Source organism: Polyodon spathula, chromosome 14, assembly GCF_017654505.1.
Source record: "Polyodon spathula isolate WHYD16114869_AA chromosome 14, ASM1765450v1, whole genome shotgun sequence".
NCBI lineage: Eukaryota > Metazoa > Chordata > Actinopteri > Acipenseriformes > Polyodontidae > Polyodon > Polyodon spathula.
Genome location: NC_054547.1, coordinates 1,324,616 through 1,337,633, shown reverse-complemented (window position 1 = coordinate 1,337,633; position 13,018 = coordinate 1,324,616). Strand labels below are relative to the sequence as shown.

Sequence of the window (13,018 nt, the reverse complement as noted above, 5' to 3'; positions counted from 1 at the left end):
TAATGGAAACTTATTTTTATTTCCTTTGGAAACTTTTATTATTTTGTTTGGGTTTTTTTGCATTATTATAACCACATTTTGTGGCCAAGCCTGTAACAATGACTAACAGTGCAAATTATTTCATATTTAATATCTCACAGGCAAATTATTCCTAGAGGAGGACTGTTCTAAATAGGTTTCGCAGTGTATTGCAGTCTACAGCCTGTACGCATTGTAACTTTCCACCTGTCGAAATGCATCCCTCGTTTACTGCTACTGTTCCCCTGGTGTCTTTCATTCTTAGTAGACCATCATGAATGGATGTTTTACAAAAACTTCTTAGACACAGAAAGTCATTGCTGATGATCAAAATGCATAATTACAATCCAACTTGTACCATTTCCCAATACACTTTGTGTTGTTATGCAAATTCACTGAAAGCAAGTGTTTTGGTTTTTTAAAATCAATAGCAGCTTGGAGATCCAGAACCCCAAGCTGTGTAGAAACTCATTCAAAATCAATCCTTCCCATTATCTGAATTGTACACAGTCTTCTGGCAGAGCGAATACCTGCAGCGGTGGTATGCCAGGAAGAAGACGAAAGTAGACACTTTCTAAAGCTACAGTACCGCTTGTACAAAAAAATAAAAATACAAAACAGATCTAAGAATGTTCTTCATTCAATTAAGGAGACCAGCGTTGCTTATTCTAATAATGTTGTATTTGCTATGAACCACTCCGTGTACTTGCTACAGGCATGCGAGATGTGAAACTTATGGGACTCATCCTGTTGAAATGAATATTTGTGAATAACGCTGCCTGTTGGTGGTAGAATATAAAAGTTACTGTAGAGTACGGGTGCTCTTGGGCGATTATGAAATCTGGATTTATTTTTGTGTTTGTAATTTGAGATGGTGGGAGGAATTGGTTGAGAAGGTTGTGGTTCTGCTGGACAAAGTTTATTTTTTGTATATGAAGGACGTGATTGATGCAATAGCATCACAAGCACACACCAAACAGATGATATGCTGTTATTTCAGGATTGAAATTTTATGGCGGTTGAAACAGAAGTTTTTCGTGTTTTGTAGTTTGCGAACTAGCAGGTTTTTCTGTCTGGATTTAAAAACATTAGAGAAGGGAGAAGGGCTTCGATTTAAAACAAACGCTACCATAGCCAGATTTAAATATTTTGCATAGAATTAAGTCCACAGTAGGTTGTAAAACACCATAAAATTAGCCTCCTATTTTTACTTGTACCCATTATTGAGCTGGCCAAGGTAGTAACAGTTAGATCTGCTGTTTGTGGCAGAGTTAAGGACCTGTTACTCCAAATGAGCTGGCTGGCTGGCAATGCTGGTTAGAGACCAGAAACCAGCCAAATTCCCATCTTCACAATCCAGCCTTGGAATGGAAAAGTTGTAATTTCAACGACCAATGCAAGCATCACAGTTTTCATGTTGAAACTTTTGCAACGGTCTATCTTAATAAATCAAAATGTGTGCAAATCACAGAAAGAGATTTGAAAGGATTATTATTATTATTATTATTATTATTATTATTATTATTATTATTATTATTATTATTATTATTATTAATAATAATCATTGGAATAATATTAGTCATAATTAATATCGCTAACAAGAGCGTAGCATGAAATTCCCCATACAGGCTGTTCTTTCAACACCCTGTTCTCCCCCCTCTTTAATTTTCATTCACCTTCATCATGGAGCCTCCTGATTCTAAATGTTTTCCCCCCATGAGGCCATATGATCATGGCTACAGCTCTTGGAACGCACTGGATCTCAGCTCAAAGTCTTATTTTTCCATTATATAAGAAGCGCCTTGAATCTGATCGAACTAGCCAACACGTCTGCCAACATCAACTACTACTGCTGGAGCTCTTTGTAATGAATGTCTGGCTGGGGACAGTCTAGAATAAAGTCAAGTGATACGCAGCTAACAGGGCAGAAAGAAATAAGTCAAACATAATTTTTAACAAAAATAAATGTACTACATTCTCCCGTCTTAGGGTTTAGCTATAGGGGTTGACAGGTATGCAGAACTGGGGACAACTAATGAAATAAAATAAATGAAACAACGCAAAATACTTTGGCAAACTGCAACAGGTACTGTAACATTATAAAGTTCCATATGTACATATAATGGACCCCAGATGGAGTGCAGTCTCTTAAAAAGTATGCCTTGTTTCAATTGCAGTACAGTCTAAATGTGGTCTATTCTTTTTTAATATATTGTGTTATTAACAAAGGAAATTGTATGATTCTAAAAATAAACCATTCGACTAGAAAATATTTTTTAAATTAAAGTCCACTAATCCCAAAAATGCAAGTTTTAAAACTGCAGTCACACAGTAAATCTTCCCTGCAAATCTGAAATGAGCAGAAGAGTGTCAGTCAGTCCAAAGCCAAACAGCAGACTGGCTCTTGAGTTAGAGCAATGGAACCTGCCTGCTAACAGTCTCTGGCACAGTCACAGTGCCATTGAGAACTAGTATTGGGGTAAAGCTTTACCGCTGTTTTATGTGTTTCTAACTGTAAAGAAAGGTGTGATAACTCCCGCACTGATGAAACCTCACTCAGAATAACTCCTCCACTGATGAAACCTCACTCAGAATAACAACCACACTGATGAAACCTCACTCAGAATAACAACCACACTGATGAAACCTCACTCAGAATAACAACCACACTGATGAAACCTCACTCAGAATAACAACCACACTGATGAAACCTCACTCAGAATCTGCTGTTCATTGTTATTGGTGTTTGTGCATCTCTTTTTTATTTAATTTTGTGCAATGAGAAGTTGACGGGTCTGTAGAGTGAGTAGACTGTGCAATGAGAAGGTGATGGGACTGTATTGTAGGTAGACAGTGCAATGAGAAGGTGATGAGACTGTAGACTGTGCAATGAGAAGGTGATGGGACTGTATTGTAGGTAGACAGTGCAATGAGAAGGTGATGAGACTGTAGACTGTGCAATGAGAAGGTGATGGGACTATAATGTGGGTAGACTGTGCAATGAGAAGGTGATGAGACTGTAGACTGTGCAATGAGAAGGTGATGGGACTGTAGAGACTGTGCAATGAGAAGGTGATGAGACTGTAGACTGTGCAATGAGAAGGTGATGAGACTGTAGACTGTGCAATGAGAAGGTGATGAGGTACTGTGCAATGAGAAGGTGATAGACTGTAGACTGTGCAATGAGAAGGTGATGAGACTGTAGACTGTGCAATGAAGAAGGTGATGTGCAATGAGAAGGTGATGAGACTGTAGACTGTGCAATGAGAAGGTGATGGGACTGTATTGTAGGTAGACTGTGCAATAGAAGGTGATGAGACTGTAGACTGTGCAATGAGAAGGTGATGGGACTAGTAGTGTGGGAAGGTGAGAGACTGTGCAATGAGAAGGTGATGGGACTATAGTGACTGTGCAATGAGAAGGTGATGAGACTGTAGACTGTGCAATGAGAAGGTGATGAGACTGTAGACTGTGCAATGAGAAGGTGATGAGACTGTAGACTGTGCAATGAGAAGGTGATGGGTACTGTGCAATGAGAAGGTGATGAGTAGACTGTGCAATGAGAAGGTAGACTGTGCAATGAGAAGGTGATGAGACTGTAGACTGTGCAATGAGAAGGTGATGAGACTGTAGACTGTAGAGAAGGTGATGGGACTAGTGTGGGTAGACTGTGCAATGAGAAGGTGATGAGACTGTAGACTGTGCAATGAGAAGGTGATGGGACTATAGTGTGGGTAGACTGTGCAATGAGAAGGTGATGAGACTGTAGACTGTGCAATGAGAAGGTGATGGGACTATAGTGTGGGTAGACTGTGCAATGAGAAGGTGATGAGACTGTAGACTGTGCAATGAGAAGGTGATGAGGTGGGTAGACTGTGCAATGAGAAGGTGATGAGACTGTGCAATGAGAAGGTGATGGGACTATAGTGTGGGTAGACTGTGCAATGAGAAGGTGATGGAACTGTACGGTGGGTAGACTGTGTGTTGAAAGTTTCCCCTTGAATCTCATGTCAATGCACCTGACACAGGACCCCCAAGCCATCCGGTCCAGGGTGTCTCCCAAGCAGAGTTGTGTGCTGCTTTGCTTTTGTAAAATGGACTATGAGCAGAGACTTTATAATGATTTCCATTATTTCTAAAAGACACGTTTAAAAATTAAAAAAAAAAAACATGTGCAAAATATTGACCCCCACTCAATGTTTTTGTGACACCTCACTGTCAGAGAAGATGATAATGAGTGTTCCATTTGAAAAGGAATTTAAAGGGATATCTAGGCATACAAAATACAATAAAAAACTTGACAAAATACCTCTCTCTCTCTCTCTCTCTCTCTCTCTCTCTCTCTCTCTCTCTCTGGAGAATTCATTCACTTGATCACACAAGCCAGCAAATTCAATCCCAAAAACACCACCTTGGGATGCTTGGGATGCTATAGACAGCAATTCGATACAAACATATATATATTAGAGGAAAATAAATGTAACTGGGGTAACAGGGGTAACAGAACTGGGGTTCTATAAGAAAGTACACTGAAAACAGAGTACAGTTAGGATGTCTGAGCCAGCAATTTCAATATATATATATATATATAGATAGATTAGATAGAGATAGATAGATAGATAGATAGATAGATAGATAGATAGATAGAGATATATATAGATATATAGATATATAGATAGATAGATAGATATAGATAGATAGATAGATAGATATAGATATAGATATAGATATAGATATAGCAAATTCCTGAGCAACGTGATACCAGCATCCAAAAAAACTGTGAATTAAATTTGAAGCATGAAGGTATTGCACTGCAAGTTAGCCAGTACCGTACAGGAAACCCACTCAGCATTTCAATAAAGAGAACTCTGTGCTAACAGCTCAGTGCCAGTGACGGCAGAATGAAGAGCTCTGCACTGGACAGCAGTGCCAGCCAAGCCCAATATACACAAGCCAGTGGTGGAGAACTCGGAGCCAGAGAAATTCAACACAGAGAACGCAACAAAACCTGAGGACTTGCAGACTGCAGATTAGACACACAGCCCAGGCTACTGGGGATGCTGTGTGTGGAAAGATGGGGAGGAAGTTAACATAGAGTCCTGTAAGAGGAATAAGTATATATAGACAGAGAAGTAGAGAACACCTAAAACAATTCTAAAGAAGAATAATAAACTACCTATAAAGTCCCTCGATCGAATGTCTCACTTGATTATGGTGGATGACTAACATCAGTGTAAATATCTGTGAGTATCAAGTCCATTATGCGTACACTAGTACTGCACACCAGACAGATAGAAGAAATCTCCTTACGGGGTGCCCCTGCCACCAGGTACAATAAAATATTACCTTGCATCTGAAACAATAAAGACAGTGGTAAAACTGTCAGGGAAAGCTATGGTAAAACATGCTCAGATCGTTTTCAAGGAGTACGCAGTAAAGCAACAGTGATGCAACTTTATTAGAGGTTTTACTTGAGCACTGTTTCTGGATGCAGGAATGCTTTACGACAGAACCAGCTTGTCGTATCCTCTAACGATTGTAGGAATGTGACAAGCCTGTCTTGACAGTGTTGCTGAAGAGAGAGCCAGCTTAGCGAGGAGAACCTCTCAAATTAGCACGACGCTGACCTGAGCAGCAGGGAGCCTGTGACTGACAGATTCAATTACAGCCGTGCAAGGTATGCATGTTAGTATCTGTTTGCATGTACACAGCAGCATGTCAAGTATGTTTGTGCCTGCGGGGGATGTACATTTGAGTGCTGGGGTTTGCACACATCAGCATGCATGTGTGCGTATGTACAGCTATGATCAATTGCAAACGTAATACCGATCCACAAAAAGGGAAACAAAACCGAACCCGGTAATTAAAGACCAATAAGCCTGACTTCTATTATATGTAATCTTCTGGAAACTATAATAAGAGCCAAAATGGAAAATTACCCATATGGTAACAGTATCCTCAGAGACAGTCAACTTGGTTTTAAGAAAGGGAGATTATGTCTAACTAACCTACTTGATTTTTTTGAGGATGCATCAACAATGATATTTGATAATTTGCATCAATATGATAATTGCAAAGCATACGACATGGTTTATTTAGATTTCCAGAAAGCTTTTGACAAATTCCCACATAAAAGATTAATTCTCAAACTGAATGCAGTATGGATTCAAGGAAATGCATGTACATGGATTAGGGAGTGGTTAACATGTAGAAAACAGAAAGTACTGATTAGAGGAGAAATCTTGAAATGGAGCGAGGTGACCAGTGGTGTACCATAGGGATCAGTATTAGGTCCTCTGCTATTCCTAATCTACATTAATGACTTAGATTCTGGTATAGTAAGCAAACTTGTTAAATTTGCAGATGACACAAAAATAGGAGGAGTGGCAAACACTGTTGCAGCAGCAAAGGTCATTCAAAATGATCTAGACAAGATTCAGAACTGGGCAGACACATGAAAATTGACATTTAATACAGAAGTTTGTTAGGTACTGCATGCAGGAAATAAATATTATAAATATCATATGGAAGATACTGAAATTGAAGAAGGAATCTATGAAAAAGACCTAGGAGTTTATGCTGACTCAGAAATGTCTTCATCTAGACAATGTGGGAAAGCTATAAAAAAAAAAGGTCAACAAGATGCTCAGATATATAGTGAAAAGTGTTGAATTTAAATCAAGGGAAGTAATGTTAAAACCGTACAATGCATTAATAAGACCTGTCTGCATGTCATATGCAGACAGGCTAAAAGAATCGAATCTATTCAGTCTTGAATAAAGAAGACTACAAAATTCTAAAAGGTATTGACAATGTCGACCCAGAGGACTTTTTCAATCACAAATGGAGTTTAGACAAAGGGGCATTCAGAACAGAAAATAGGAGGCACTTTTTTACACAGAGAATTGTGAAGGTCTGGAACCAACTCCCCAGTAATGCTGTTGAAGCTGACACCCTGGGATCCTTCAAGAAGCTGCTTGATGAGATTCTGGGATCAATAAGCTGCTGACAACCAAACAAGCAAGATGGGCCAAATGGCCTCCTCTCGTTTGTAACCTCTCTTATGTGTTTTATGTTTCTTATGTTTCTAACAGTTTCGCATCACCTATAATTTTAGGATTGAGACATCATTTAAAAAGCCATCATAGTAGTACAGTATTTCGTGTTAGATTTTGAAATGTCACATTTTTCCATTTTTGCCAGTATATGGAAAACTACAAAGCGGTGTGTAAGTGCAAAACTTGACCATTGCTGTGCATGTGGCTATGCTTGTGTGTCCGAGAGATCTGAGCCACCCATTCCAACACACACAGACACAAACCTATCGGAGGAGCTGATGGAGCTTGTGCTAAAATAGAACGCCAGGCAGCCCTGTCAGTTAGCAGCCTGCTGACATGTGCCTCACCGGTAAGCCGAGAAGAGGAGGTCTGGACGGCATGGTGGAGGCTTGCTGGGTTTCTGGGTTGACTTATGGTTTGTTGCTGATATGAATTAACTACCCCAGCACTTAACAACTGACTTTTGGAAATAGATTTTAATCAGACCAGCAGTAATGTGTTTATTGGTACAATAATGAACATGCTGCAGAGGCAGGTGCTGCCACAAAGAGCATTATAAAAAGTAAAGAACACGAAATTCAGATTCGTTGGGATCCAGGCTCCACTAGGAGAATGGGCCGCTCAGGAGGACAATAGAATAGCTTTCAATAGCAGCGGGTTTCAGGCAAATTAGAAAACTGGGGCTCAACTGAACACTATGCTGTAATTAAGGGCGCTTGAAATCTACAGAGGTTGACCTGACACTTCTAAAGAACGTTTGTTTCCAACTAGTATTATATCATCTGCTAATGAAGTTACTAACTGTGCCTCTGTGGATTCCTAAAGGCTGCAGTGTGACGCACCCTGTCTCTCTTTCTGTTGATTTATTATACTCAGCAGCAGAAGCAGTGACCTCACATGCTCTACAGTTTCTATGAGCCTCCAGAAACTGCAACCCAGCAGCAGAGATGACTGAACAGTTCCCTCTGTGCTGCCGGTCGGCCGGCAGGCAGCCCTCCAGACTGGTGCTTTGTCTCTAAGCAGCTTGCTCTTCAAGGCTGCCCATGTGCTTCTCTCTTTAGACTAAGCACATGCTGAACCACCGCTGCATCTTCAAATCAAACGCTTAATATTGCAACCCAGCACTGCCACTGTAGTGCCACAGCCAGGTACCAGTTCACTGTGCTTACCAAGCACTATAGAGCCACAGGAGGAACACAGCCCAACATAAGTACATCATGCCCTTGGACCTAGACTTTAATAAAGACACACCTGTGCTTGTTACCTATAACATTGGGCTAATGAAGTACATATTTATACCTGGAATGGGTGAAACTGCTATGCAATATTTCCGTCAAGCTCGGAGTAAAACCTGGAATGGTTTAACAGGAGTGTTAGTTTCATCCCTGCTGGGATGTGTTCAGGCTCTAAGTAGTCACGCCGAACACTTCCCTGTTCACCCATTCATTCTCTCCCTTGTCTCTTCCAGGGCGACGCCTCCCTTACCTGTGAGAAGTTGAGCCCGTTGAGCGGGTGGCACTGCTCCTCCACCCTCTCCACGGCCCCTGTCCTCTTCCCCAGCCTCTCCGCCTCCTGAGCCAGGTACAGGTCCAGCACGGGGACCCCCCTGGAGCGGATGTCTGCCTCGGTCAAGGAGTTGACCATCAGCATGACCCAGACAGGCCGCTTGCGCTCCCAGTTGCCGGCGATGGCATTGAAGAGGTAATCGGCGTACAGCCCCTTGCCCCGCTGGTCGGGGGTCATCCAGTGAGGCATCATGTGCTTGACGTAGTCCAGGTGGCTCTTGAGCCGACGATATAGCTCCCGGGGCAGCAGCTTCTGCAGGCTCTCTCCCCGGGGCAGCAGCTGGCAGCTGGTGAGAGCCGTGATGGTGTAGGGGTCAGTGAGATCCAGCTCGAAGAACACGTTGCTGCTCAGCTGAAAGGCCTTCTTGGAGTTCTCAGGGATGAAGTCCCAGACGCGGGTGTAGGGGACGTGGATCGTCCCGAACAGGTAGGACGGGGGGTCTCTCTTGATCGTCCACAGAAACGAGTTCATGTGACTTGGCTGTTGAGTCGGAAAACAAAAGCAGCAATTTAGAGGGCGAGGGTTTGATTGAGTTGGTTTGTACAGGCTGAGGAACTGGAAGGGAAGAGGATATTCAAGGAACAGAAAAAAGGGCTTTAGCTCAAACTACTGACACCTTTTTTTCTGGGAAACCCTGTTCTAGTTCTCTCTCAAACACATTAGTGTATAATACCTGGTAACTTAAAATGGTCAAAATTAAAATGAGATTAGGGTTATATTAATTATAATTATAATTTTTGTAATACTACTACTACTTCTAATACTACTACTACTACAACTAATAATAATAATAATAATAATAATAATAATAATAATAATAATAATAATAATAATAATACATTGTATTCAAATGCAATATCATCGTGTCATTTTCCTTACTGGTCTAAAATAATAGTGACAATCACCAGCACCCCTTCTCATAGACAAAACCCTATATTGTGTCTGCACAGCTATCCCTATTACCCAGACCAGCCTTCTATACTCTGCTAATGTTTTCTCTGATTGTTACATCTTTCTCTTGCATTCACTTTCTTCCATTTCTGCAGAGCTTAATGGGGGGTGTGGGGGACCGGGCGGGGGGGTTACATGGTAACCAAAAATATAATTTCCAACGACATATATAAGGTAATAATATATTATTACATATTATTTATTATTATTATTATTATTATTATTATTATTATTAGTCTGTATACAATTTTTGCCAGTCAAATGGAACCTACCGTACCGCCCAAAAGCAATTTAGTTACACACAGAAGTCAGTTGTTTAATATTCTGCTTGAAACTTATTCTGACATATTGATACTTCATAATATTTTAGGAAAACAATATGTTTAAAATAAACAAAATTCGAGTGATCATAACTTTTAATGAAGTTATTTTATAAGAATTAAAAGAAGCACAATTTCTATTTAAATCTATGAATGTGTTTTTAATAAATAATTGAATTACTTAATTTTAAAAAAACCAACAAAAAAAGCAGACTTAACTCTTTTAACTGACAGATGATTAGGAATTCAAACAGCGATCACAGCACGCCCAGGACGTGCAATATTGAACCTCGCAGTCTCATGTTTAAAGTAAAATGTAACGAAAGCGCACAGTATAGAAAATACTTTTACACGGGTTGTATATATAGATAGAGAGAGATCGCAATGTGTGTAATGTGTTACGTAAATATAAGATAAATCATTGGAAATTAATCTCTGCAGTTAGGCTTCATTTATTTGGAGAATGAACAGTTATAATAAAAACATCTAACCTGCTGATAGCGGTGCCACTGGATACAAAGAAAACATGGGTTACTCCTAAACCATGAATTAACTACAATCTTGTGTAACAGTAAATTAAACGCGCATTACAGTTACCGCAGCCCGCACACCCGGGTCAAAGGTACACAATCTGAACCAGGTGCATTCACAAGGTGTGCGATTGGTGATGCCCCTTGCGTGTGTGTGTGAATCAAGCAGTATGGACATTTTAACCTAATAATAATAATAATAATAATAATAATAATAATAATAATAATAATAATAATAATACAAATAATAATAATAATAATAATAGACACATAACAAGCAGGGACAGGAGTTTATTAACATTCACCAGCACCCACAAAGCTGATAGCTTATAAAGAAATACAAGATTGTAATCGTTATCATATACCTAACACTAACACTGCCTCGTGGGCTTTTTATAACCGTGTGCGGGGGAAAGCAAGAAAGAAAGAAAGAAAGAAAAAAAGAAAGAAAGAAAGAAAGAAAGAAAGAAAGATGACAGCCTGCACAAAATACAAATATTTGGAATAAAATAAATGTAAACCCCCATTATTGAAATAATTGCACATGCGGTAATTCGCTGGCATATAAGCGTTGCACGGATCTAGTGCTGTGTGTGTACAGTAACAGAACAGCGAGGACAGGGAATGTGGAAAGCCGTGCGCATTAATAATATTAATATGTTGGCCATAACTGTAGGCCTACTTTATATATAAAGAAAGAGAGATCGATAGATAGATAGACAGATAGATATGGATATAGATAGATACATATATACATACATGCATACATAGAAAGAGCTATCGCCAAAAGTTTAGCATCACCCTATTAGATGAACTAATTGTGCTTCATAGTTTAATTAAACCTGCTCAATAATGTTATGTTGACTTTACATACCGCCTTTTCTGTTTTCCATATTCATAACAATAGAAAAATGTGCCTTTTTAAACGCTAACATGAAATACTGTCAATTCCGGTAGGCTTTTGCGATATAATTGTGTAGTTTCTTTGATTACACAATATTAAATAAAATATTAAAATTATGCTCATATAGTTATTTGTTTGTTTGTTTGTTTGTTTGTTTGTTTGTTTGTTTTAATTATGTCTCAATCCTAAAAAGTCAAAGGGATGCGAAACTTTTGACCATATCTGTACACAATCTATTCCAACCGACTGACTGAAGACACATTTAAAAGGTGCTTTTTTTTTATTTCTGAAGAACTGAAAGAAAGCTGGACTATACAGAAATTTGTCAAGAGAAAGTATGAGCATGTCACTCACACTGACTACAGCAAAGTTTAACATGTCATCGGTTAACATACGAGAAAAATAAATAAATAAATAAATAGCATGGATAACTAGCAACACCCCATAACTAATCCGAACACTGCCCGTGCCGCTATCTCTACTCCTGTATTGTACAGCCTGTGCACTGCGCAGAGCCCTGAAAAGTTTGACAGTCAGTCAGGTAAACTTACCGACTTCGGGCGCTCGCATTGCCAGGGCTGGCTGTGGTTCTTGGGTGTAACGTTTTGTAGAATCACACTCACAAGCAGGCAGCTGAAGGCAGCGTAGCAACGCATCTCCGCTTTGTAAAAGGTGAAGGTATAGCCGGCAGCTAGGCGTGTGTGTATGTTGTTGTTTCTGATTTTTTATATTAATCTCTATAAAACAACTAAAACAATCTACACGTGTTATCCGAGGCTCCTGTAGCCCTGCTCAGTTACATTAAGTTGTCTGGTCAGAATTGACGAGCTTTGCCCGAATCTCCGCCATGCTGCTCGGTGCTGACTTGGTCTCCCACTCTTGCTGTAGCGGAATGAAGTTATGTTTTTCTGTTTACAGGAGAGTACGTGGGAATTTTTTTTTAAAACAAGATGAAGAAGGGGAGAGAGAGAGAGAGAGAGAGAGAGAGAGAGAGAGAGAGAGAGAGAGAGAGAGAGAGAGAGAGAGAGCTGGGGGGGGGGGGTCTGTGTGTTTGAGATGGGATTTCATGATTGTTGTTTGAACAGGCAGGCAGGCAGAGGAAGGCGGGTACACATCCTGCTTGACAACTTGTGAGAATCCAAAACTTCTCATAAACTCGGAGCAAGCACTTTAAAATATATAATACATTACCACAAGGGGGCGCGACGAGCTTCGGTTTACATCAACCAGTTAATGAATTGTGCGTTTAAACCTGTTAGTTCTATAAATTTAATCTAATTTTGTTGTAGCCGTACTTTAACTAATGTACGGAACTAAACCAATTTAATTCATGTATTAGGGCAGTTTACATTATTTTAGGTCCCTTGACCTAAAACAACCAGCATAGCTAAGGTTAGAAAATGATACTGGATTATACATGAACATTTAAATTCACTGGAGAGTAACGCTGCAGACTTCATTTTGCAGTTCTGAGGCCACATTCTTCTGCTTGGTGACAACTGCAGAGAAGACCTCATAGTTCATATATGGCAGGTATACAAACAAAATGAAGTAGAATCGTTAGATTTGCTTTGCATTTCAGAGACATTTATATTTCATATGGGAAAACATTACCAACACAAAAGCATCCCTATAAAAGGAGAAAAAAAAATCTACTATTGATGCACAGTA

The 13,018-nt window shown here is 39.7% G+C and overlaps 1 protein-coding gene across 1 annotated transcript in view; it reads right to left on the bottom strand.

Annotated features, from left to right (window-relative positions):
• Positions 1-12,315, bottom strand: part of LOC121327055 (metalloprotease TIKI2-like) — a 70,820-nt gene extending 58,505 nt beyond the window's left edge. Inside the window, exons 1-2 of the mRNA XM_041270849.1 lie at positions 11,899-12,315; positions 8,562-9,122 (exon numbers count right to left, since the gene is read on the bottom strand). Of these exons, the coding sequence (XP_041126783.1) occupies positions 8,562-9,122; positions 11,899-12,003 (666 nt within the window). The 5' untranslated portion in view covers positions 12,004-12,315. The remainder of the gene's footprint in view (positions 1-8,561; positions 9,123-11,898) is intronic.
• Positions 12,316-13,018: the final 703 nt, after the last annotated feature.